At 38.8% G+C, this 25203-nt stretch overlaps 1 protein-coding gene across 2 annotated transcripts in view; it reads right to left on the bottom strand.

Annotated features, from left to right (window-relative positions):
* UBE4B (ubiquitination factor E4B) overlaps positions 1–25191 on the bottom strand; it is a 50455-nt gene extending 25264 nt beyond the window's left edge. Inside the window, exons 1-14 of one of the 2 annotated variants that reach the window (XM_014941444.1) lie at positions 25021–25191; positions 19116–19302; positions 15584–15719; positions 14969–15056; positions 13506–13650; positions 12461–12689; positions 11583–11993; positions 7092–7233; positions 6484–6584; positions 5013–5127; positions 3083–3166; positions 1434–1490; positions 552–668; positions 338–436 (exon numbers count right to left, since the gene is read on the bottom strand). In XM_014941444.1, the coding sequence (XP_014796930.1) occupies positions 338–436; positions 552–668; positions 1434–1490; positions 3083–3166; positions 5013–5127; positions 6484–6584; positions 7092–7233; positions 11583–11993; positions 12461–12689; positions 13506–13650; positions 14969–15056; positions 15584–15719; positions 19116–19302; positions 25021–25044 (1935 nt within the window). In that variant the 5' untranslated portion in view covers positions 25045–25191. The remainder of the gene's footprint in view (positions 1–337; positions 437–551; positions 669–1433; positions 1491–3082; positions 3167–5012; positions 5128–6483; positions 6585–7091; positions 7234–11582; positions 11994–12460; positions 12690–13505; positions 13651–14968; positions 15057–15583; positions 15720–19115; positions 19303–25020) is intronic. The other variant, XM_014941445.1, reaches the window with a different exon arrangement.
* Positions 25192–25203: the final 12 nt, after the last annotated feature.

Raw genomic sequence — 25203 nt, 5'->3', positions numbered from 1 at the left:
AACATTATATGTATATATTAGCTGTGAAATTAGTTACAGAAAAATGTATATAGACTAGTGCAACACACACACTACTAATACAATGCGCCTTTTTTTTTTATTCAGCCTTTAACATAAACTATAATCCATGACTAACTGTTCTGTTATTTTCTCAATTGGCTTACAACCTTAGAGAAATATTTGTAGTACTAATTTTCTTCCTAATTCCCTTCACCCACATCCTAACAGATTTGTTGTTTCATACAGAAGAGGGATTGTTTTGTTGCATTCTTCACCTATGCCAAGATCAAAAACCCCACAATATTCTTGCATTATTTTTAAACATGAGAACACTTACCCTTGCTAATTCCAGGTAATGTTGCAAAGACTGGCTAACAACCCGGGTGTTTTCTAGAGTAATTGCAGGCCCTGAGAAGTACTTTTCAACTACTTTGTTCTGAAAGTAAAATGAATATTGGCAAACATATCAAAGACTGGGGAAGTGAAAAAACCCCAAAACCCAACCAAACACACCCACAATGCTACTATCTAGATCCTTCTGTAACACTTACATCATCTTCAGCAAAGACAGAGAGACTGAAGAAGGCTCCAAGATAGGAAAGTCTTTGCAGTTCTCTTCCTGCACCGGTGCTTAAAGATTTAGGCAACCACAAGGGCAAAGAGACAACCTAGGAAACAGGAGAAACAGCAAGTTGATGAAAGCAGCCGTGTCAGCTGTACTATTTCACCTGTGCTTCTGGTGTTTGCCACATGCCCTCGATTCTTCAGCATTCAGTCATGCTAACAGCTAAAAGAAAACATCTCCTCAGTATTTCAGCATCTAAGCAAGTCCCATTTCATAGAATCATAGAATGGTTAGAGTTGGAAGGGACCTTAAAGATCATGTCATTTCAACCCCCCTGCCCTGGGCAGGGACACCTCCCACCAGCCCAGGTTGCTCCAAGCCCCATCCAGCCTGGCCTTGAACCCCTCCAGGGATGGGGCAGCCACAGCTTCTCTGGCCAACCTGGGCCAGGCTCTCACCACCCTCACAGCAGAGAATTTCTTCCTAATATCTAATCTAAATCTCCTCTCTTTCAAATTAAAACCATTACCCCTTGTCCTATCACTACATTCCCTGATAGAGTCCCTCCCCATCTCTCCTGTAGCCCCCCTTGAGGTACCGGAAAGCTGCTCTAAGGTCTCTCCAGAGCCTTCTCTTCTCCAGGCTGAACAACCCCAGCTCTCTCAGCCTGTCATTTTTGCCTTTATTTTTCTGGGTTCTCAGAGAAAAGAACTCCTTTACCAGTTTGCATTAAACTATTGTTTAGCACGAGTAGCCCCGGTTTACAGTTCTGAAGAACATCATCAATGCGGATCAAATGATATAACAAAGTTACATGGTTCTTTTACCTTGAAGAAATAAAAAAATAAATCAGACTGGATATACGTACCAGACTGCACATAGGGTGTGTTTTCCCAAACTTGATTTCACAAAGTTCACATAGTGCCTATAAAGAAATCCCAAGAAAAATCACTTTTGTGTGTAATCCCTAAGTAACCTGTCTGCAAATAATAAGCCTAACATGGTAAACTGTTGAAAGAGTCAGACCTTTTCCCCTTAATGAATGGAAAAACTTCTATCTTTTACAACGGTGAAGAGATCCAAGAAGAGCTAGAGCACACCCTGCTCCCACTTTAGCTTTTACATCTGTTCCAAATTGTCTCAAAAAGGCTAACATGCCTCACAGGATAATAAATTATTGCGCTTATTTCAAAAAATAGCTGTGCAAATTGTTTGTTTGTTCAGAACATAACAATGCCTTTGCTGGACTCCTGAACTGCCACAGAAAAGTCAGTAACAATAATAAATAGAGCGATTGTTCTATACATACACCAAGGCCTTTGTCTTTTGAATCAGAGTGGAAAAATGTCAGATGAACACAGAAGCCAGAAACAAAGAATCCTATCCAAGATCTCTAGCTCACTTTCAAGTGCAGCACAGAAAAAAGGAAAGCAGTTACGAGACGATTCTGAAAACACAAGAATACTGTAGGCTTTCATGTATCCTGCTTCTCCTCTACTACATGTTCTCATTCTTCAATTATACTACAGCTACTAATTACTATTCCACCCTTTCGGTGCACATTGTGCCAACTAGAGATGATAAAAATGGAGTCTCATTTTCAGGTAGCCCTTACTTGTAGCCAACAGCCAGATTTGCAACAGTTCACAATTTAAACTGGGGGGAAATAGCTGAAAAGCAGGAAAACAAAGAACCAGCAAAAATTATTATTTTTGCAGAAGTACCACAGCTCCTTAGTCAGTTTGATTTGCAGCATCCCAGTCCAGTTAATTTCCTGAAGTACAAATTAAACCAGAAATGTAACAGCCTGTTTTGGCAACACATGCTGAAAATATCTGAAGGTGTTAGCTGACAATGCTCAATTTACCCAAAAATTTAACTTGCTCTTTTGTAGCCAAACGTGCTTTTCAAAAAACTTTGTTTTGTCAATAAAAGCAGCAGGAGGGCAGCAGATCTAGGGACTAAAACATGGACTTAAAAAAAAAAATATCTAAAAATAAAAGACCCAGCTTTTCAGCCAAGGAATATTATGAAATTTGCCTACAGTAAATAGTCACCAATTCAAACCATTTTGGATTTAACGTAACAGAGTTTAAAAGTTTTGCACATACAAAAGTGAGTCCAAACAACACTGGTATGGATATAGGGCCTTATTTCCCAGACTTAAATTGGGAGGAGCTCAGCAAGATTTTATAACCATCCAGAGTATTCTAACTAGCATGTATGATGGAATACATATAATGATTAATCTTATATAAAGCAATACATATAAACATTTGAATAGCCCACTACACAATCTCTACATTAAGTTTAAGATTACTGGCCTCTGACTCTACTGGATTTTTAATGATCTTTTACACATCTCATGCCTCATGTAGATTCTACACAAGATCAAGTACTTCAAGCTGTTTGGGCTTTGTTTGGTTAGTGAGTTATTATTATTAAAATCTATGTTGGAAGCTTAATGTGGTATTAATAATCATACAGAAACAGCTTCTAGAAACAAACAGTGCTTACCATAAGGGGATATTTAAAATTGTCACTATCAAGGGAACACTCTTTGGAAGCTACAGCCAGGCCTTGTAAGATGGGAATAAAGATCTGTAAAAACAGAAGTAGATTACTTTATTCAAGAGCAGGAAGCAATCAAATGACACCACTGCTGTTCACAGCATGAAATGCCTGTTCATCCTTCAGATACTGCAAGTTACACAGAAGAAAAAACTTATAAATTTAAAGAAAATATCAGATCAGCTAAACCTGAATGCTTAAGAAATTATTCAAAGCTAATAAGCAACTTGCTTGAAATAGTGTAAGCGATGTATCGCCTTGATGCCTGAGCAGAATGACCTGGCCATAAAAATTTATTTCCAAGCACTTGTGTGTATTTTTCCTGATGACATTCTAACTCATTTCCAAACATTTACTTTGCAAACCAAATAACCCCAGGTACAAGCTGAAGCTGACAAACAGCAATGTCAGCACATTGACAAAAACCTGGTGTTGTCCCATCAAGGTCTCTGCACGAGGAACCCCCATGGGGAAGCATAACCACATTCCCCCCAGCACCCCTGCAGATACTGCACACACGTGTGCAAGAATGTATATTACACCCACAAATCAGAGCACAAGTTCTACAGAGGTCTCCAACAACCCGATTGCCCAAATGGGTAATAATTTCTTCGCCTCTACACTTGGAGTAATAACACAGCTTTATTTTTGCATGTCGTGTAAGCAAGTTGCTTTTGCACTCGTAAATTGTAACTGTGGTAAGAGCAAAAATAAACAGCCGTCAAGGATTGTTATGGAAGAGGAAGTGACACAACAGGAACTTATTAATCAAAAGTAATTATACCCAATTAGTAAGTCCCAATCACACAGCTCTGACAACTATACCCGCACAAAATAAACCCTTATAGTAATTTGGCAACAATAACAACAAGAGGTCCCACTGAATTTTAAGTATATTGTGTTGTTTCTACGAAGAGAAAAAATCTTATTAAATTGAATTACAGAAAAGGACAAGAAAGAGGTGGTTTTCTGTTGAAGCAGAAAGGTTCTTTTCTCCAGGGTAGGAGACCTTTAACATTTTCCATAACCACTTTCTGACAGTATTACACGTACTTCCAACTGCAGGAACGCTACTAAAAGCTGTCCAGACCAAGATACAAATTACTGAAAAATATCTGCACTACACACAAAAACTAGCTCATGTCATTTTTTTCAGAATTGGAAGGATCAAATGCCATCCTGAAGCCTCTTTAGAGCTAAGTCACATAATACTACAGGAGCGCTAATTAGACAGAATTACAACCTTGCTGATCTACTTCAACATTAGACAGGCTAGAAGTTTGCTAGCTGTGTGTCTTAATTACTAGGCCCATCAGTCCAAAATTTTTTTTATCATCTCAGTGAATTACTCTGACACAAAATAAACCATATAATGTCTCTCAGTCATCTCCTCTCTAAAATATGGATGGACTAGGGTTTGTAAAGTGCTCTTAGCGCCTTAGTTGCAAGACAGAAAAAATAATAAATCTTTCTGAGCAGGATTACAGAAGATTGCCATCTTACACATATGTTTTTAGGATATTGTTTATAGAAGCATAGAAGGATGACAAGCCAAGATCAAAAAGATCAATCCCGTAATATCTGGCTGCACATATTTCAAGTAGCTCATTTCAACATTAAATAAATGTGCGCTGCTTATTAACCAATACATTTTTGATAATTAGAATCAGCAAGTAATGGAAGTCAGTCTTTTTCACAAAATGCTACACATATTAAAAAGGAGCAAAACCCAACTCCAAGCACTCAGCGGGTCACTAGCCCCTGAAGTAACCAGTATAGAACTGGGATGCAGAATAAACCTCTGGAAATCCACTCTTGGATATTGCAAACAGCAGAATCATATGATGTAATTAGTTATTTTTTACCTACGCCTTACCTGTTTGAACACCTCTTCATCCTGATAAGTTGTTCTCACCAATTCTTGGATGAAGCCAAATGGGAGATTCCTACACAGCATATACGGTACCAGCAGAGACTGCTGCTGCAATGACCTTTATTTGTATAAAAAAACACATATCCCAAACTACTGATTATTTCCAGTAGTATTTGTAGCAGTATTTGCAAAAATGTCAGAGTAATCACATCTAAGGATGTGCCAGAGAGCAGATTACCACCATGTAGACACACCTACTCCTTTCAGGAGTAACTAACCTTGTCTTCTCAAGCTACTTGGGGAAAGGTTATCACGAAACAGATGCTGCTCCAACATCATACTTTAGTTTAATGAGGCTGGAAGAAAATAACAGCTTCTGTGTAGTAATTGGTTCTCCCTTCTACTCCTCTCTAATGAAAAGACCCTTTGTTATGCTCAACTAGTGAAAGAACAGCATTTTTTGATGTTTGTTTTTCCAGATTAAGAAAAGAACATAACACTGGTCTTCTCTGAAGTAATACAGTCATTACTTTTAACTGCTCCCTAGGATTTTTTTTAGAAGTATCTTTTTTCCCTTATTATTCTAAAATAAAATAAGAATAAAACTTATTTTAATGTCAACACTGGCTCACAAAAAAAAAAACCTAATCTCAAGGCACAGTGGAAAATCAGTGCACCTTTAAGTATTACAGATGTATTGTTTGGAAACACAAATACAAAATTATGCAGACTTTAGTATAAGTCACACGGCCTGTTTTAAAAACCTTTTGCTGTTCCAACTAAAGAGGCTGCTGGTTAAACTACTGCTGTCCAAACAACAGCACTTGAAATCTCAGAGTCTTGATTTAGCGCAGAATGTCTACACAGAGATAGATACGCATTTCCAAATCTGTTGTGGTAAACTCTCTGAAGTGAACAAGTGCTGCACCACTTCAGCAGTTTTTGCTATACATTTTGATACGACTGTTTCTCAGCTGCAGCTGAACAGGTTACTGACTGTCACAGGAGTAGTGCCCCAACAATCTGCAAGTAAAACAGTTTATGCATGAGGTAAGGCAGAAAACAGCTTGGTTAATTAGATCCCCCATTTAAACTGTTCAAATCAACCAGGGTGATTTTATCCAAACACAGTTAGAAAAGATTTAAACGGCTCCCCACCATATCAAGGGGGAGCAACAGGGTGATTTTATCCAAACACAGTTAGAAAACATTTAAACGCTCCCCCCCATATCAAGGGGGAGCAATTGTCTCTAACAGTAAAGCAATAAACTATTCCTCTGGCACAAAGCTGCATCCTGCTCCGACAACTGATTTTAAGTTTTCTTATCAAAACCTCCAACCTTCCAACTCTAGAAATTCAGTGAAAACTGCATCCTGCTCCAACAACTGATCTTAAGTTTTCTTATCAAAACCTCCAGAGAAAAAGAAAATCCCAGAACAATCTAACTTTCAGGACTAACAGAGCTGTATTTACCTTGGTTGTGTTAAGGATCCCTGTAGCACCAAAGCAGCGTGTGAAATGCACTGCGATCGGATGTTGCTCAGTAACTGGCTAACTGTTGGCTGGCTACACATCTGGTAAAAATAACTTTATTTTAATACAAACTAGAAGTATTCAGGGACAGAACAGACAGAAAATATGATAAATGTCTTTATTCATGCAATATGAATGTATTATGCAAACTAAGATTAGCACTACACCAGCTAAAAATCTTTCAGATTATATATAAAAAAGTGGTGGGGTTTTTTTGCCCAAATGCAAAAGCTTAAAGCAGAATATAGAATGGTGATAACAAACTGGTCTTACAAAAGCATGTTTTATATGGAATAAGCTTGGATATAACACAGTAGATCAAAAAAGGAAGGACAGTTTCTAACACAGTGCTTATTTTAGAGATGTAAATCATATACATGATTCAAATAGGATGAATTAATAAGAGTCAAAGTGACCTTATAAATTCTATAAATCTATTTCTACAACAAAGCCATCAAGAAAGAATGATCAATTTCCAGCAACTTTCCCTCCTGAACAGTAAGAGAAGTGAAGCTGTATCAGTGTTGTCACACTCATCTGAAACATACCTTTGGTGCTTTTCTCTCCTCTATTCCAACTCTGTCAAAACACTCAATGAGGTAGTTCAGCATCTCTGTCTCCTTACAATTTTCAATGGTGAAGTGGTCACTGCAGGAATCGGAAACACTTGAGCTGCCAGAGCCTCCCACACTTTAAAACACACAAAAAGAAGAAAGCAAGCATTAGGTACAGTTCTTCACTTGTGCGCAATCAAATAATTCACGAGCTCCTGAGTTCCTCTGCCAATTATCAGAAGACTCCATCCCATCACACATGGCTCAATAATTAAGATAATTCCTGTGATCTATGAACAGCTCTCCATTTAACAGCTTATCCAAGTCTGGAAGTTCATCTGTACTGTAACATGACTGAAGAATCAATTACCTTATTAAATGAATAAGTATCTGAAAGATAGCAATACGGTGCATGACTTTAATGGCTATCAATAAATCCTCTTCTCACATGGCAACACCAAAAATCAACACCCTTTACGTTGTACCTGACATCAAAGCTGTTTGGCTGCTCAGGACATCACAACACTTCCATGCCATGATGCAACCTCTGCACAGTCTCTGTACAGCATTCAAAAGGGTAGAAATTCCACCAGCTCAGCTAACCCAGGGGAGGTAAGGTCCTCCCACTGCAGAGAACAAATCGTAGCCGAGAGACAGGCCTACGGACAAGCACTGCAGGTATTTTAAGGAAGGAGAATAAACAAAATAGGGAGCAATACCTCAAAGCAACTGTTTTCAAATTTTCACATTAAAGATCATATAACTTCAACTCAGTTCGTTTCACTTCCCTTACAGTCAAATATGAAACTTCATTTCATGAAGTAGCACAACTTCGGAGGGAGAAAGCACTGATATTGTAAACACAAAAACTAAATCCACAAAAAATAGACCGTGCTTGAGCCGAGACAGAAACTGAATACAAAAGTGAGAACAGACTCTGTGACTCTAAATCTCAGACTTGTTATCTCAACAGAACTCTTCCCTACATAACAGCTTGACATAGCTAATTAAAAGCAAAATCCTTGTTTTACAAAAGGGCATTAAGGCAAGATATATTCACTTCATGTAAATGGAATCTAAAAAATAGCAGTTACGTGGATGGTCTACTGCTGTTCCTCAAAGAAAAGTCTGTTTACAGTGAGGGTGGATTTCAAACGAAGACCAATTTATAAGCCCCAGATCTTAAACTGGAAAATAAGATATTAGTTTCCTTAAATGCAGCTTTTTAAAAGCATGTTTAAAACTACAAACTGTGTCAGAATTGGAATTTCCTTTAAGCTGCAAAATAATTTACATTTTAATAATCGAGCCGTACAAATCTATTGCACAGGCTTTGCAGTCCAGCCAATACATCAGGGAAAGCTTATTGCTAAGCATCTGGTAGCTCAGCATGTTAATAAATTTAACTTCTAATAGCAGCAATCTCTTTTTGCAGACAGAATTTGTTTTCAATTATTCAATTAAAACTAATCCATGGAAAATTAGTTCTATTAAAACAGTACTCCTTAACCATGAAATCATACATACCTTTTCTTTTCTATAATCTCTTTTAAACCTCTTGACTCTTCACATTCAGCTTAAAAATTACCCTTCTAAAATCATCGATTTATATAAAAAACCCCTACTACTTCTATAGTTAGTCATTCTGTTAACGATTTCACTGCAGCAGCAACTGAAATTATTCTAATGCAAAGCTCATACATCCTTCATACACATATTGAATGCCTTGGTATTTTCAGAATACAAGTTGTTGCATAATTGTACAGTCACTGTGTTTATAATTTAATTTAACATCTTACTGCTGCCTGCAGAACACCAGAGCTTCATACACAAACCAAGACTCCAGAAGCACAGCAGCCTCATAAATCTCTACCAAAGGCTCCGCAATTCAATCCAACATTTGGATTAAATTGCCACTAGGGTAAGAATTAACCAAAACATCCTAAATTCCACATACGCAAGATAACTTGATAATGCAGGTTTAGGGTGACTCCTCTGAAATTAGACTGTAAAGGAAAAGAGGAGATACTACTGGAAGGTCTTCTAGCTGACAGTCTGGCTTTAGCAGCAGCGTCCCAACTTACTGCAGGAAAAAACATAGACAAAAAAAGCCAGTGGGAAGTAAAAGATCACCTTACACCACGTCTTTTTGGGCACTCCCTGACATCACAAGGTACTTCCTCTGACTTTTGCTGTAACTGAAGTACTTCAAAGGGGACTGAAAGCCTTGGAGGAGCACTTTTCCTCCCAGTTTTTCAACACCCATGTTAAAATTCTCATCTTGTTTCCCTTATGCACTTGAAAATTATAACTCGGAATTACTACCAATCATAATCAGTGTTCTAAATGCTCATAGAGCATAACCACTACACAAGTCCCATTTTTTAGAACAGTCTTCCTACATTATGTAGGTTTTATATAAATATTTACTCCTTTCTCCAATTTGCGTTGGTACAAAAGAATGGAGCGTTTCTTTGAGAGTTCTGGTGCATGTGATGAAGCTGATGAATGTTAAGTTTTAATGGGAAAAGAAATAAATCATTTTCACCAACAGATTACTAAAGAACACAAATCACTTGGATATGACAAATAGTTCTGTAAGAAGACTGCTCATTTTCCACACCAAAACTTCAGTCCTAGTAGGAAAACATCTCTGTATCAGCCAAGACATTGCAGCATTACTCTGCAATGGAATGGAAAACTAGAGAAGACCCTACCCCACATCAGTATTTCCAAAAGCTTTTTTTCTTCAGCATATCCAGTGTTCTGGAGGTTTATTTTGCACAGCTACCTGGCCAGCTTCCAAACAGAAGTCACATCAATTCTCATTTTCTGTTCATGCATCTTGATGTCACACAAATATTAAGTCTTCACTATAGGATTCCTAAGTCTGTTTTACAGTAAAATACTCTACTCCTCCTCCCTCTCTATTCTTGGCTGTTCCAACTACATCAGCCTCTGCTACTTACCCACATCAAAGGACCAGTTTCAACTTTCAGGTGTATTTTCTTTACAGACTAGAGGAGTGATCCTCAACTGCCAAACAGCAATGAATCTTCAACCAAACCCTACTGCTTGCATCAGCTGGCTATCTGCCACTGTAGCTTTTTCTAAACATTAACCTTTGTCCTCATTTTCTAATTTTTCATAGGAAAACACGCACATGATGTACCACTGGTTTTAAAATTACAACCATGAGTGAATAATATTCCTTCTACTCATACAGTCCATGAGGAGTTCCACTCCAACATCATTTCAGAAACTGTCCTCATTAAACCTACAAGGCAGAATGATTAACATTTACATTGTCTTAGTCATCTCTTCAAAAAAGAGCTGACTAACTGGCATTCATTATACGTGTTTATGCACCATCTTAAAAACCCATCCAAGTCATCTTCTTGGCTTTAGTCATTTCCCAAGTTACTTTGAAGAACACTTGACACTACAGAGACTGTTAGTTCCTAAGCAACCAAACATGCAGGTTACATTCTCTTTCTCCAATACCTGGACCCAAACTGGACACAAGAAAAATCATCATCTTCATTTTCTTCATCACTACTGTCCTCAGACACATCAGAAACGGCAAGGAGGAGGAGGGAGAAAGGGTTGTCGTATATACTACCACAACAGAAATGAAAAAGGCCATCAGATTTTTTTCAGCCAAAAGAAAAAGTAAATGGTAGCTTTTCTTTGTAAGTCTGCCAAAAATCATCTTCTCTATACATGCAGACAATGAATAATTCCACGTTAGTAAAACCAAGACTATACTAACATGCTCTATTGCACTACTACAAGTTATTCACAAATCAAAACACCACACATTTACAGACCAAAATTTAGAAAGAATTTTGGAGACCTAATAAAAATTACGGCTGAAGTGAGAATGTTTAGACATGACTGAGTAATAAGTATTACAGTTCTAAGCCACTGAACTTTAAAGTGGTGGTCTCAAAACCGTGTGCGCTCGTTTCTCCCTCCTGCAGGGACTGGGGGATTCCAGGAGCAGCCAACAGAGAAAACACATCAGTACTCAGCCTGGCGTACTGAAATAGACTAATCTGTAATTTAGATCTGTGCACAAGGGAATCAAATCTAACACAGTCCAGCAAGTAACAGCTTTCAACAAATCAGCCAAAGTCCTACTGAGAAAACTGATTTTAAAAGCAGGAGTTGTTTGGTTTACTATCCAGCAGTAGCAACTGAACAGAAAGCTAATAGTTGAACTGGAATGGATGTAAGAAGAGGAGGAAATTAAAACAATCTTGCTACCTTTAAAGTGATTACATTACACCTCAAATGCTTGCAGAAGCAGGTTTAACGTTTTGGCTTGTTAGCAAGTCAACTTATTAGTACAAACCAGAACGCAGAAATCAACTCGGGGTAAGTAGGGTGAGCTCAGCACAAACAGAAGTTCTTCCAAACTGCAGATTATGCCACACCCTGCACAGCACACATTAAACACACTCTTTTGTTCTTGTGAAATACCTAGAAGGAATCCTGTTCAGTAAAGAAGAACGCCTGCGCAAGGTACTGGGTGAAGCAGTAAACAAAGGTGGACCCATCGTTGTGGGTCTCTGTCTGGATGGGATGAGTGGCACGGCCGGAGGGCTAGCAGCCACGGCTGGAGGACTTGGAGAACTAGATGGGATGGAAATACTCAAGGAACGCGGGATGGAAGAAGCTGAAAAGCCTCCAGAATGGGCAACAGTGTACGGGCGGTACCGCGGAGAGGAAGGCTGCATCCAAGAAGGGCTTGTTGCTGAGAGGTGAGAGCTGACAGTAATGGAAGGCACAGATGTACTGGCAACTGAACTGGCTGGTGGGGTAAGAGATGAACCAGTCATTGGTACATAGCTTGTGAAATTGGTAGTAGGAGCTGGACTAGTCCCATAGAGACTAAACCAGTTACAGGGGAAAAAGAAAACAAAAAAAAAGAGCAATGATTTAGGATATGCAGAAAGAGGGTGAAAAAAATAAAATGAGCAAGAGAAGTCCTTGCCCTTCTGACGACTCTTCAGCAATAATTCTGCAGCTCACACATATTATTCCTTCTTACTATTGTTGAATAAAACAATGTCACAATATACACGCTTTTAAGTTAAGAGTCATACCCTTCACTGATGCAAGTGAGGGATACTTCTCAGAAGGAACCAGCTACATGGCTTTAACCTATCAAATACACTTCTAGTCATGGCAACATAATCAAAAACGGTGAAATGGAGGGACATTCACATGGAAAGGGGAAGAACTTTAAAAATCTATTCTATTTATTGTCCTTGGGACATTTCTATGCTCCTCTCCCTCTTCTAGCCTACCAATCGATACTCAAGTGAAATGAGTATTCGGTTATAATCAGAAGTCACCTGGATAATGAACTGGAACCAAAGGAGCCCACATTACAGAACATTGGGCTGCTTCCTGGGTTAGAGCCCATGTTTAAAATCAGGCTTCTGTCGGGAGAGCGGGCAGCGGCAGCAATCGGTTGCGATGTAGCGGTCAGGCTGGCAAACGGGTTTTCATCCCTTGACTGGGTGGACATCATCAGCACTTCCATCAAGATCTGCCCGATCAAGTCCTTAAAATCTGAAAATACTGTTAAGAATAAAAGAACGATGTAAGTATCCTCACCTACAGTCTTCATCTACATGTTAGTCAGAGATGTAAACTTTATCAGAGCTTTCATCTAAAAAGTACAGTAATTTACTTCTGTGAATTAAGTGCTGCTTTTTGCAAAAACAATAGGCTGACACATTTGTAACTATCACTGTCTATATTAGCAAGGTTCTGGAATTACAGCTCCATAAAAATATAACTTTTATGGAAAATACAAAGGATCATTGATGCCCTAATGTTGCTATTGTTGATTATTAAAGTTGTCTTGTCTGTCCCTACTGAATTTCCCCTCTGCTAGGTTGAGTTGGGCAAGTTGTGTCAAAGGGAACAAAACACAAGTGCACACACCCCACACACATATGCCCACACATAAAGTAACAATTTTGAATTTGGTCATATCTTATAGCTGACATAAAATACAATTTGTTATATAAAATAATCAGGAATTCTTAGCTTATCAAGTTAACTGCTAAGTGTCTATTATGATGCACAACCCATTAAGTCAGTAAAAGGTTTCTGAAAAAACAATAAATCTGGCAATACTGCAATATCAGACACTAGTTTGAAAACAGAACATAAGGAACAAGAGCACAGCAATTGATTAAAACAGAAGCACGGACCAATCAGTCCCATCTTCCTTTTGGGGATGGCATTTCCCATCACATCTGCTGAGAGCAGACGCTGAAATCAAGCAAAGACCACTAGAAGGTGGCTCTGGCATCGTAGCAAATAGAGTAGGGAACATGTAGCTCAACTGCAACAATCCCTAACAAAGACAGCAGCTCAGACACCCACCTTCCTTTGGGTTCTGCTTGAACTGGGCAGAGAGTGAATTCAGGAAGATAACGTCTCTGTCTCGATCCTTCCAAGAGACTCTGAAGATCTTACAGACCAGCTGCAAAGCTTGCTCCTCAGATACTTCAGACCCAGACAGAGGTTCCTTGGTTAGGGGGGTTAAAACAATAAAATAAAAATCAACCTATATGCAACTGTATTTGTCAAGTCACCATTTTATCAAATGTGGGTCTTCTTTAAACAGCTTCAGACTAACTCTTAATGGCAGATTTTCAATATTTATAAAGTAATATATCTATATTTGTCAAAATTTATTCGGAAAAAAACCTGAACACACACACACACAAAAGAGATGCAGAAAAGATGTAGCAAAAGACAACTTTATTAGTGCCATCATTTTGCATGCAGGCAACCAGGCGAGAAAATTTTTTTGCTTATAAATGAGGACTGTGCTGTCCCCTGTCCACTTAACTTTTTAGTGTCTCCAAATGAGTAAGCAGAATTGAACCAAGTTTGCAAAGCTTTATTTTACTTTCCACTGGTGGTGTGTTCCCCCCCTTCAAGACTGTCCTTGCTTCCAAGCTCTTTGTTTCACAGTAGCACAATGCCAGCTGTCCCACTGCCGGCACTGACCGGGAAGGACTCTGCGGCAGGGATGTCGCTGCGTGGCTTTAAGCCAGGCCTTCACCAACTGACCTTATTACTGACAGTGCAGGAATAAACAAAGACATCTAACCAGCACTGCAAGAAATGGTGTAGAAACTTCGCCCCACTACACTGAAGTCCCATTTCTTTAGGGCTTTATTTCACATAGGCCTTAAAATCAAATGACAAAGAGGGCAATTTTAGGAGTGATTTAAAGCTTTGTGCTTGCTTGCTTTTTCTACTTTAAAGAGTTCTACCACCTGACCAAACCTCAGTAGCTAAATATCCTTATTTTCTTATAATATCATTAAGAAGAAAATCTTACTACGTAGAACGCTATGTAACTTCAGCATACAAAACATTTGAAGCAGTACTTTGTTAGTAGACCTCTAAATGCTACACAAATAAGCTGGCACAATCTTCAGAAGTGTCTTAAATATTTCTTCAGGCATACTGCATATTAAAAAAATAGATTCAGGCATTATTAGGTCACTTTGTTGCACAACATATAACAACAACATTTTCTTCACAGTTTTCAAATTTTCCACAGATGACATCCGAGGGCTAGTTCCATGCTCTAAAGCACATATTTAAAATATGGAGAGAGATAACTGAACTCACTACAAGCCAAAATTCTGCATCACTCCTCCACCTTAAATCCTTCATACCTGTTCTGAACTGAAACCCAAAAACCAGCACTGTTAAGTCCAAACTCCATAATCTGGACAGGTGTCTCCCACGGAATCCTGAAGCTCGATGTTACAATAATACACATAGAGAGAGCTTGGAAGAGAAAAGCCAATATAAACCAGACCAACCTTATCTGTCAGACTCCTTTTCTCCCTGCGATCATTCTCATCAACTTCCATGTTTTCAATTCCTGAATCCACATCTACCTGGGACATACTGCAAGTGGAAATAAAAGAAGCCACCCATTAACACACAGAAAGCCACAGACAGTGTCCTGTAAGATGCTGACTGAAGGAGTGTCAAAGCAACAGACCAGCTATATGCACAAACAGCAATTAAACCCCCTAGGTGATAAATGCTTCTCGTGTAACATTTATTTTGAATTCAAGAAACATAATATTAAATTTCTTCAGGAGGCGATACAAACTACACAGCTATCATATCCTGTACCCTTTCCTTTTTTAAATGGAATAGCTGAATTATCCCCACCAGACATGCTCATCACTTAATGTCTAAGATAATGCTTTGTCTTTCATCACTTTAGGTCAGGAATTCTCATTAGAACCAGACTAGAAAAAGTTTACAGCGGTCTAAATAATGTGTCATTTTCAAACATTTAACCCTATTGCATTAACATGGCTGGAAGTGAGAAATGGCAGAATATTTTCCTGTGTAAACGGTTCTGATGATTAGCATTGTGCAATATTTGCTGGCATTTCTTTTACCTGGCTGCATTTTTTTACCTTTTCTCACAGGAGACACTATCAATATCCATGCTCTGAGACCGAGAGAGAGACTGCGATTGTGTTTCAAGGCTGTTAGATGGAGAACTGCTGAGGGAACTCACTCCTTCGCTGCTCTGGCTTCGGTGGGCTACTCCTAGAGAAAAGGCATCACCAAGATTACTTCTACAGAGAAGAGAAGGCACTACACAATTATTTGGATGGAAAAGGAGAGGAAATACTGTTTTTCAATCCACTTCTTAAGCATTCTTAGTAATGCATTAGGAAATGTTAATAATAATCACATTTGACTACAGATAATGACATTTTCTACCTCCCCTTGCAGCAGCAGCGTAAGAACACTTACCTGCATTCACAGAAGTTCTTATCTTCTTCAAAGCAGCATTAGATACTAGCATTGTAGGAGGAAAGTTATATACATAATTTCAAATAATCCAGAAGAAGCCTTGCACACAATAACAATGGAAATTGAATGAGTTCTACAAACATCTAAATGGAGAGGGCTCTCAAGTATAGACTAATCCCAAAATTTGTGCCTAGTGACACTGTTTGAAGTCCTGATTTATAATTAAGTAGCATTAATTGCAAGCTGCAACTGTAGTTTTATCAATATCAGATATCTGCATGTCAGTTAACAGCCTCCTTCAAGGAACAGAAAAAACGAATTATTTATCTGTTTAAGAAGAAAGCAGCAGCGAATTTCACTCTTTGGGTTCTTTTGCCTGCAGTTTACAATGCATCCCCCAAACAGTATTAGGTTTCAGGTGAGAAGTGTAAAACCAGATTGACAACCTATTTGTAAATTCCAGGACTGGCTATGTTTCAGTGTTACTACTGAAAAGTGTGAGCTTGTCCCACACTTACAGCAGCAACACATTCTGAATGTAATGGTGGGTGCAGCAAAACAGAACAGATCAGGATTATGCTCTTTGATACAAGCTATTTGCTTTCAAGCACCCTTCCCAAAACTTTTTTAGGTCTTTAAACAATTCATTTTACAGTAACAAAACTGCAGAAGGCAGAAAAATCCCATTGAGAAGGCAGTTTGCTAAAGAATAATTAGATATTCAGCATGGGAGGTAGGAGAAGTTGTTTCATTCTACTGCTTTGAAACTCTCCTCTTACTTCCCCGGATATAAAAACAGTTTACATTTCACTCCTCATACTAGGCTGGAAATTAGTCAGTATCCAGAAAACAGTCAAATCTTCAAATAAAGAATGGAAAAGATGTGCGAGGTAAAATTAACTTGTATTGATATTCAGAAAATAATTTAACAAGCAGCTTGTCCAAACACGTATATTCTAGAATTGAAGAGATATAAAAGCGCTTTAAGGTATGGCAGGATAACATAGAATACATATGTAACTTGCACACAGCAGAAAATACTTGCTAAAATGTCAATTTCACTCAGTTTTGTTCAAGGCTCCTATGCTTTAGTTAGTAACTTCAGGGCTCTAGCTGGGTATTCTATTTCATTCATTCATAAACAACATTCAAATAACATTCTTGAGCCCATTCAGTTTTCAGTAGGAAAAGAAGAACACAGATAGGAACCAAGATCCTCCAAGAAAATATTTTAAAAATACATTTAAAACAGTGATCATATTTTCCATGAAATTGAGGTGTTAATTCTGATCTCACCATGACAAAAAACTTCTTATAAAACTGGGTTCTTACAAGGACATTATTCTGCCAGGCTTGCTCTCTGTAGGTCTAAATGAATTAAAATCCTCTGCAGTCATTTTAGTCTACTGCTCAAAGGAACTCCTGTAAACGACACAGCATTAGCTGAGTCTTCATTTACGCTAAATAAATACAGCAGATAATCGGTTGTGGACACTTTTTCCTGATTTGTCCCCCCAGTTTAACCATAGCTCTTACCCTGGAGTGAGAGAGACAGGCATTATTAAACTGCTGCGATGAATGGCACTGCAGGAGGCAAACACTAAAGTGACCAGGTAACTTCTGTTCTGATCAAACAGTCCAGTCCATGTCATTAGGTACTGTCCAGTACACACAGATGAATTCTTCAACCAGAAGTCTCTCAGGCCTTTGCTATCTGACCACTTCAAACCACGATAAACCTGTCTCTGTCTGCCAATACACAAATATTTTTACCTCTAGGTACACAGTCCCACACCTCCTGCTCTGCTAGCATTATCATTTATACAACTGTATCAATGATATTTTTCCTGGATTAGTTTTCAGCTGGATCAAGTCCATGATCCACCACACCACGCAGTCACTAAGGACAGCAGAGGGAGAGGCTGTGAGAAATACTCCTTTCAGCAAGAGTCAGACCTAAGATGGGTTAAAATAGCCCCGTAACCACAGCCTGAGCCAACACAGTAAGTGACCTCTGCACTGCTCTTCAGGAAAAATAGAGTCACCTTTGCTTCTGGGTTGCTGTCTATAATCATGAGCACAATACACAGTGTTAAATTCCATCTGCAATGAGCTTCTCTCAGAAATGCTTTTGATAGCTTTTCTCTGTCCTGCTCTGGATAGAAGGCAAAAGGATAAGCAGGAAGGAGTCACTTCTAGGTGCTTCACAACTGAAATTAAATTACAAGATTTAAGCTTGCACTTACCAAAGGGTAAAACACAAAATTTCAAAAAGTAAATGAGAAAATAGATAAAGAATTCTGCATGCTAATCAAGAAGGACTGGTAAAAATACTGTTCCTATCAAATCATTAGAAATCTCCTTTAGCAACGTGTGCAGTTTTTGGTGCCTCATTATAAGGCCATCAAATGGTTGGACTTGATCTTGAGGGTCTTCTCCAACCTAAATAATTCTATGATATTGAAAACGTGCTTAAAAAACAATCTCGACATTTGTTTTGAGACTGGTTTTGTGAACCTCTCAGCTTAGTTACACAACATGCAAAACAATTTAAGTTTTCAGATAAAGATCACAATACTGAAAATTGTGCTAATTTGTTTTTATTTGTATTATTTGTATGTTCTGAAATAAACACGATTTCTACATATCCTGTTTGTATTCACTTCAGTAAACAGTTAAAGTGGCAAAATAATAAAAAAGGAGAAAGCAAATATTTGATTCTTATGTTGACAATGCAGAGTCACAGCCTACTATTTTCAGTTGTGCCAAATGCTAGTAATTAAAGATCAAAAATGAACTTGGGACTGACTGTTAATATGTACCTAGAAACCTATCAATAAAAACTATGCTGCAAGACTGAAACGGGTTTTTTCCTGTCTCCTTGACAGATTTCGCTTTCTTTTCGGTAATATTAACCTGCACTACAAACACCAAGCTCTGGTAACCCATATTTTGAGTGCCATTAGTCTACTGATACCTGGAATTGTACCTAACCATTTATTATCTGGAAAATGAAAACACAAAGTACCTTCGTTCACCATTTAAGAATGTTTCTTTCTGAAAATTATTTTTAGTAACGGCAGAAATGACAGCAGTGATAGTGTTCATGTTCTAAAGATAAGGAGTTGCATAATAGCTTTCAGCAGACATAGCATAACAATTTTTGAGACTTATGTGCCAGCCTACCTGATGCACCGATGGGAGAGGTAGCTGGGGTCATGCTGTGGACATTTAGCCCTAGGCTATGGGATGGCCCCGGGGCTGGTGCCACCACAGGTGGTCCCGGCGGGGTCTCTCTCTGCGGTGAGGTGAGCGGTGTGGTTGGCTGGGACGATGGCCCACCCGCCAACCGAGCGAGGCGCCGTCGACGAATCTGCACAACGGAGATAAAACAACAGCAAATGGAAAAAGTTAGTTTCCACGTCCATGTGCGCACACCCCCCCCGTGGTTGCCTTATTCACTTCAGTGAAGCTGCCAATACAGAAGCTTTCCTTGATAACCTGCTAAATGGAGCTGAGTCTTGCTGCTGGTCCTCTGTTCCGCATGACAATCCTAAAATACCCTTGATGTTTAGATTTTAAGTAAGCATTTGCTGCCTTGGAAAGCCATTTGCACTGGAGAACACTGTGTTTGTCCCTCAAACAGTTGTGCAAGACACGTTTAACGTTTACTGCTCAGCAATTTCAAAACCTGGAACGCTCCTCCCCATTTATTTTGGCAATTGATGAAACAAGCTGCATTAATCTGATATAAGGGATAATACGAACATGCCCTTTGCCTTAATTTCACACCACATGATACTAATGAAAACACTTGTGCTAAAAAAGAAGATCCAGTTGTAAGTTATAGAAGAGAACTGCTGTCCAAGTTAATCTGAAACAGACCTGCAACACTAAAAATATACAACTCATCTGCTGGACAGAAGCATCTTGGAAAGTAAAGACAGAAAGTAAATAACATGCTCACACCACCTAGAGACGTTCCACCACACAGAATTTAAAAAACAGTTTGGATATGTTAATGGCAAGACAAAATCTGGCTTCAGAAAACTGTTATGAACCTGCTTATTAAAATTAGCATGTGACCACATAACGCTAATACTATGCATGAGAAATAAATAGACAAAGTAAAACTTACAAAACTCATAATTTGTAAGTTCAAGTGAAACTTGAAGCATAAATAAAGAAATCATTTATTATCACAGCCTGCCTTAGATCTGTTCCTAAAGTTTACATTTTCAGCTCAAAATAGGCACAAAATAAAAGTATCGTATTTGAGGGTGTCCACTCCCTGCAAAAACAAGTAATTAATCTTATTCCCTGTTTGTCTGATGATATTCAAGCATTGCATGCAATGTATTGGGTTTCATTTCTGCTCATAATCCTAAAGAACTGCCAAGCAAGGGAAGGAGTGAACAAAAGATCTGTGTCAAGACAATGTCTACGCTACGTGCCCGTAGTCATCTAATGGCCTGTGAAACCCACCCCAGCAGGAGGAAGAACAGATCAAATTAAATCAGACTTCAAGAACTGTGGGAAAACAGTGTCTGGAACTACATCTCCTTCCATGACAGGTGTCACCACATGAATGTGGAAGGAAGCTAGAAAATAAATTGCCTTTTTTTTTGTTCTTAAGACAAGAAAAGGCTACGAGTAGAATGCCTTAATCCCTCCTCCTTGTCAAGGAAAAGAGGGGAGCTTATGGCATAGATAAATTGTTTAGCTTTGCCATAAGTAAAAGCTGTACATATTAGAGTCTCTGAGAAGTTTTTTTAAAAGATCTTAATTTTTTGCCACTTGTATCTAATAATCCTAATTTTTCAGCTCTTTATCTGAAAAAAACTGCAGAACTATCTCACCCCTCAGAGCCCTACCTGAGAAAACATCAGCTACACGTCCCCATATCCCTTTTCCCTATTGCTGAATCCAAATGAAATGTTCACAGCTCACAAAGCTGTACCAAAAATATTATCTGTTAAAAATTGAGATCTCTTTGAATTAGGGAGTTGAATTATAGTTATAAGAGCTGTTTCCTTACCATTGAATTGATCTATAACCATGTTTTCCAGATAAAGGAATGGCAGGGAGGAAGAAGAGGAAAAAAAGTACAGATACAGGCACAAACAGCCCGTACATGCAGAAGTGACTGAGGGAGAAAGATGGAAGATTAATTAAGTAAAAAGCAAGAAAAATAAATGTGATGTGAAATCTTCTTACAAGTGTTCATATTCATTCTTGCTAGCTAGTTCCAAATCTGATGTTAGGAAGGAAACATGTGAGGAGAAAAAGGCAAAGACAATAATTCTCAAATACAGCCACGTATACTCAAACAAGGTCATATCCCTCCCAAGGTGTGATTTGCACAAAACCTCTCTTCATTATCTCTCAGTTTCAAGCAGATAATTAAGGTCACTTGTGCCACCCAGCATTCCTTCACCTACAGTGCTTGGCCAAATTAATGCCAAAGTTACATCAAACCCAGCCACAATCATTGCTGCTGAAACAGGAGGACACCACAACGAACTTTCTGCCCTGTATTTATCACTCTTAGTCTGTCAACCACCCATCTCTCTTATGGGCCAATCCCCCACACTGTAACCTGTCCCAAAAAAATTTCAGAAAAGGGCATGGAATAAAGTAATCTGCCCAGACAGATTTAGATAAGATACTGCAACTAAAATTAACACAAGATTTTTCCCTGCCCCTTTAAGGATGATAGGCAAATTTTACTTATCTTCCTTACTGCTGAACAAACTAACATTAAATACTTTTTCCACTGAAAGAGACAGCTTTCACAACTCAGAATACATTAAGCAATTGTTAAAGGACCAGATTTGGTTCTTAGATACCCTGAGTTGTCATATTTCTCTAGATTCACATAAAGTTATCGCAGAAATCTGATCTGATGATGAGAAAGCTTTAAGTACGAGAGAAAAAGAGGAAAACCAAAGATACTATGCGAGAGAGGCCAAGGTGCAGGCAGAAAGAAGAGTTTGAGAATACAGCATAAAACTGGTGCACACATTCTATCCAGTTAATTCCCCTCCCTTAAGGGGCATCAAGAGAAGATGGGCGTTATGCCCAGGGCCCACCATGGGGACTGGGAAGACGTAGCTTGTTCACACAGTAACAAGGCCCAAACCCATTGCCTTCCCAGAACACAAATCTTGTATTTTCGAATTGGGAGCTCAAAGTGACCTCTTCTCATTTCAGACTGAATGACTCTCCAAATTAGTATGAAGAAACACATAGCTGGGGTTTTTTTAAAGTATTTTCTTAGCCAAGTTTAGGGTACCTCAATAATACCTTGATGTCAGCAACAAGTACTTGCAATAGTGACATATGGCAAAGCTGTGATGTGTCGTTACATTACCTGACAGTGGCAAGTTATTTGGCATTAATTATTACATAGGTTGGAGAACAAACAATGTCTATCTTCCTTACAGGGCATAACCCCATAACGCTCGGTTTGAAATCTTAATAAAATGTTAATTAAATGTTAAAAATAGTTTTCAGAAATACATTTTTTGATCTTACTAGGCTTCTTAAAATCGTTTAACTGATACAGTAAAACAAACAATGTAAAAATAGCACTCTGTTTAAAGATGGTTAGCTGATTTTGTATTCTACCACAATCGTAGAAGAGTTCTAAACCTGTGCAATAAAAATTTGAATGGATAATTTTATTTTCCTTGGATTCATTACAGTATGTTAAACTGGTTTAAGAAATGCTTCATTTTCTGGTGACACTAGTCACGTTCTACACTCTGAAAACAATACTCAAAAATCATGTAAATGTTAAAAGATGCTAAGTTTGCATCATTCTTTCTCACTTTATGCCACATTTGCCTTGATTCTGCCTTTTTTCCACTCAGTCCCTATTCTCATCTTGTGCTACCTATCACTCAGGAAAATTCCTTTCTGTGTGTGAATTTTAGCTTTTCTCCTCTCCTAAAAATTTTAGTATGGTCTGTAGTGAATGACAACTTTTAGTGCTTTAACAAAGTAAACACTGAGAGTATTTCAGTGACAGACACTATTGACAGCAGTGGAAAATATCTTCTTGAAGCTAAAACATATCCTATAATCCCAAACCCATTATCAACTGTATCTCTCTCTTCTTTTTAAGTTACAATTTGTTATTGTTATACTTAATTATGGTTCAATGTAAGAAGATAACCTAATCTACAAGAGGCTTGCAACTAATTCCAACTTCAGTTAAGTATTTTTTCACCTTCAGTCACCGCCAGATAAAAAGTCTGAATCAGACAGAAGTCACATATAATGTATTTTAGAAGGCTATTTTTCCATATAGTCCACCTGTGATCCAGGGTCCACTGCGCCAAGAAACAGTAAAGTAGAGAAGTGGAGGAATATTACAGTAGATTTGGCTCTGACTTTTCAATGAGGGAACCATTAACAATAAAAAGTGACAGCGTGACTCTCTTAAAATGATATAAGATTAAGTTTGTCTCAGGCAATCACGTAAAAGATCAGTCAGCTTTGATGCTACTTGACCTGTACTAGAAAGACATGGAAAAACTTGAGTCACTCAAGACAAACATTTTGCCAGAAAAGGTAGATGAGTCCCTGCTGGAGAACTCATTTTCTGCAGTCTCAGTTCCACAATGCAGTGGTTTTGATGATGTCAGTAATTTGCTGAAGCAGTGACACAAACAAGCTTACATAGGTTAAATAATCCTGAAATTAATCATAAAACACCTCATAATGAGATGTAGCTTAACAATCAGAAGACTTGCATGTAAACAAAGTACTCATGAAATACACCGATAATTATAGATCCCTTTTTGCAGGGATCAATTACAACATTAGTGCCCTGTCCCGCTCTCCCAACATGGGAATTGTACTCCCTTTTCTCAACACTTCCATAAAGCATGAAGACCTTAATCAAGTAAATACCATGAAGTATTTCCTCCTAGTTCCTGCTGCAACATAGTAGGATTGCTAAATCATGATACACAGCGCAATCAAAAACATCTTATCTTTTTGGAAGACAAATCTGAGTGACAAGCGCAGCCACCTTGCTCTACAATCCCGCCATAAAATATGGCACAGAACAAAAATAACTTCTTTTGATTCTCCCCAGAGTATAAGTACAGCAACGAGCCTATGCTGCAGCTGGCCCAATACAGCGCACTATGTATGTAAGCAATACAATTTAATATGAAAATGTTATTTTAAAGAGATAAGGGAAGGCATGAAGCTGTATATGATTTGGGTATTACACCGAGACAGTAGGAATCTTCCTACATCCTGATGATTATCACAACAGAATTCATCTGAGAGTCCTCCAATAAACAGGCTAAACTTAAGACACTAGTCTATATTAAAAACAAAACAAAACAAAACAAAACAAACAGAAGATGAAGGAAGAAACAAGAAACAGTTCACATTATTCCATGTCAGATGTTTGTCAATCACCACATAGTCATAGCATGGTTTAAGTTGGAAGGGAGCTTAAAGATCATCTAGTTCCAAGCCCCCCTGCCATGGCCAGGGAACAGAATAATAACATGTATAACTCTTAAGAAAAAGAACAAGAGATTGAATAACAATAATTTTTTTAAAAGTAAATCGAAAAAAGCATTGGAAAACTGGTAAGCCTGTTTCAAGTTGTTACAAGAACAAATTATATTAAATAAAAGAACACACTCACATCAACCTTGCTTCTCAACCAAGAGTCTGACGAAGCAAGATTTTAAGTGGCTTACTATGTTAAAAAGTAAGGTTTTGGGTTCTGGGAATCACACACAGAGAACATACAAAACGCCTAGCGTTGCACAGAGACAGGAGACATCCTCCAAACAAAGACTACCTGCCAGATGGAAGCAGAGAATAAACAATTAACCAGGAGACAAGCAATTCAACCCCACCGGCCGGCCGGGGGTCGGCAGGTCAGGGGCAACGCGAAAAACACCCAACACCAACACCGGGCGAAGGCCCAGCGCCTCAGCGACCCCCCTCCACACACACAATCCCCCCCGAGCTGAGGGGAAGGGCCCAGCACAGCCCGGCGCCCTCTCCCCGCGGGGCCCGGCCGCCCCCTCAGGCCCCGGCCCCGCCGACTCACCTCATCCGCGCTCAGCTCCTCCATCGCCTTCCTCTTAATGGTGAACGGAGGGAGGGCGCTTTCCTCTGCCCCGCCGAGGGGCAGCTCCGAGGAAGCGCTCTCCTGTCGCCTCAGACACCCCCCTCCCCGGGCCGCCTCACAAGGGCATCTCCGGGGCGGCCGCGCCGCGCCTCGCCCGCCGGC

Source organism: Calidris pugnax, unplaced genomic scaffold, assembly GCF_001431845.1.
Source record: "Calidris pugnax isolate Ruff unplaced genomic scaffold, ASM143184v1 scaffold82, whole genome shotgun sequence".
NCBI lineage: Eukaryota > Metazoa > Chordata > Aves > Charadriiformes > Scolopacidae > Calidris > Calidris pugnax.
This window is presented reverse-complemented; position numbering and strand designations above follow the sequence as displayed.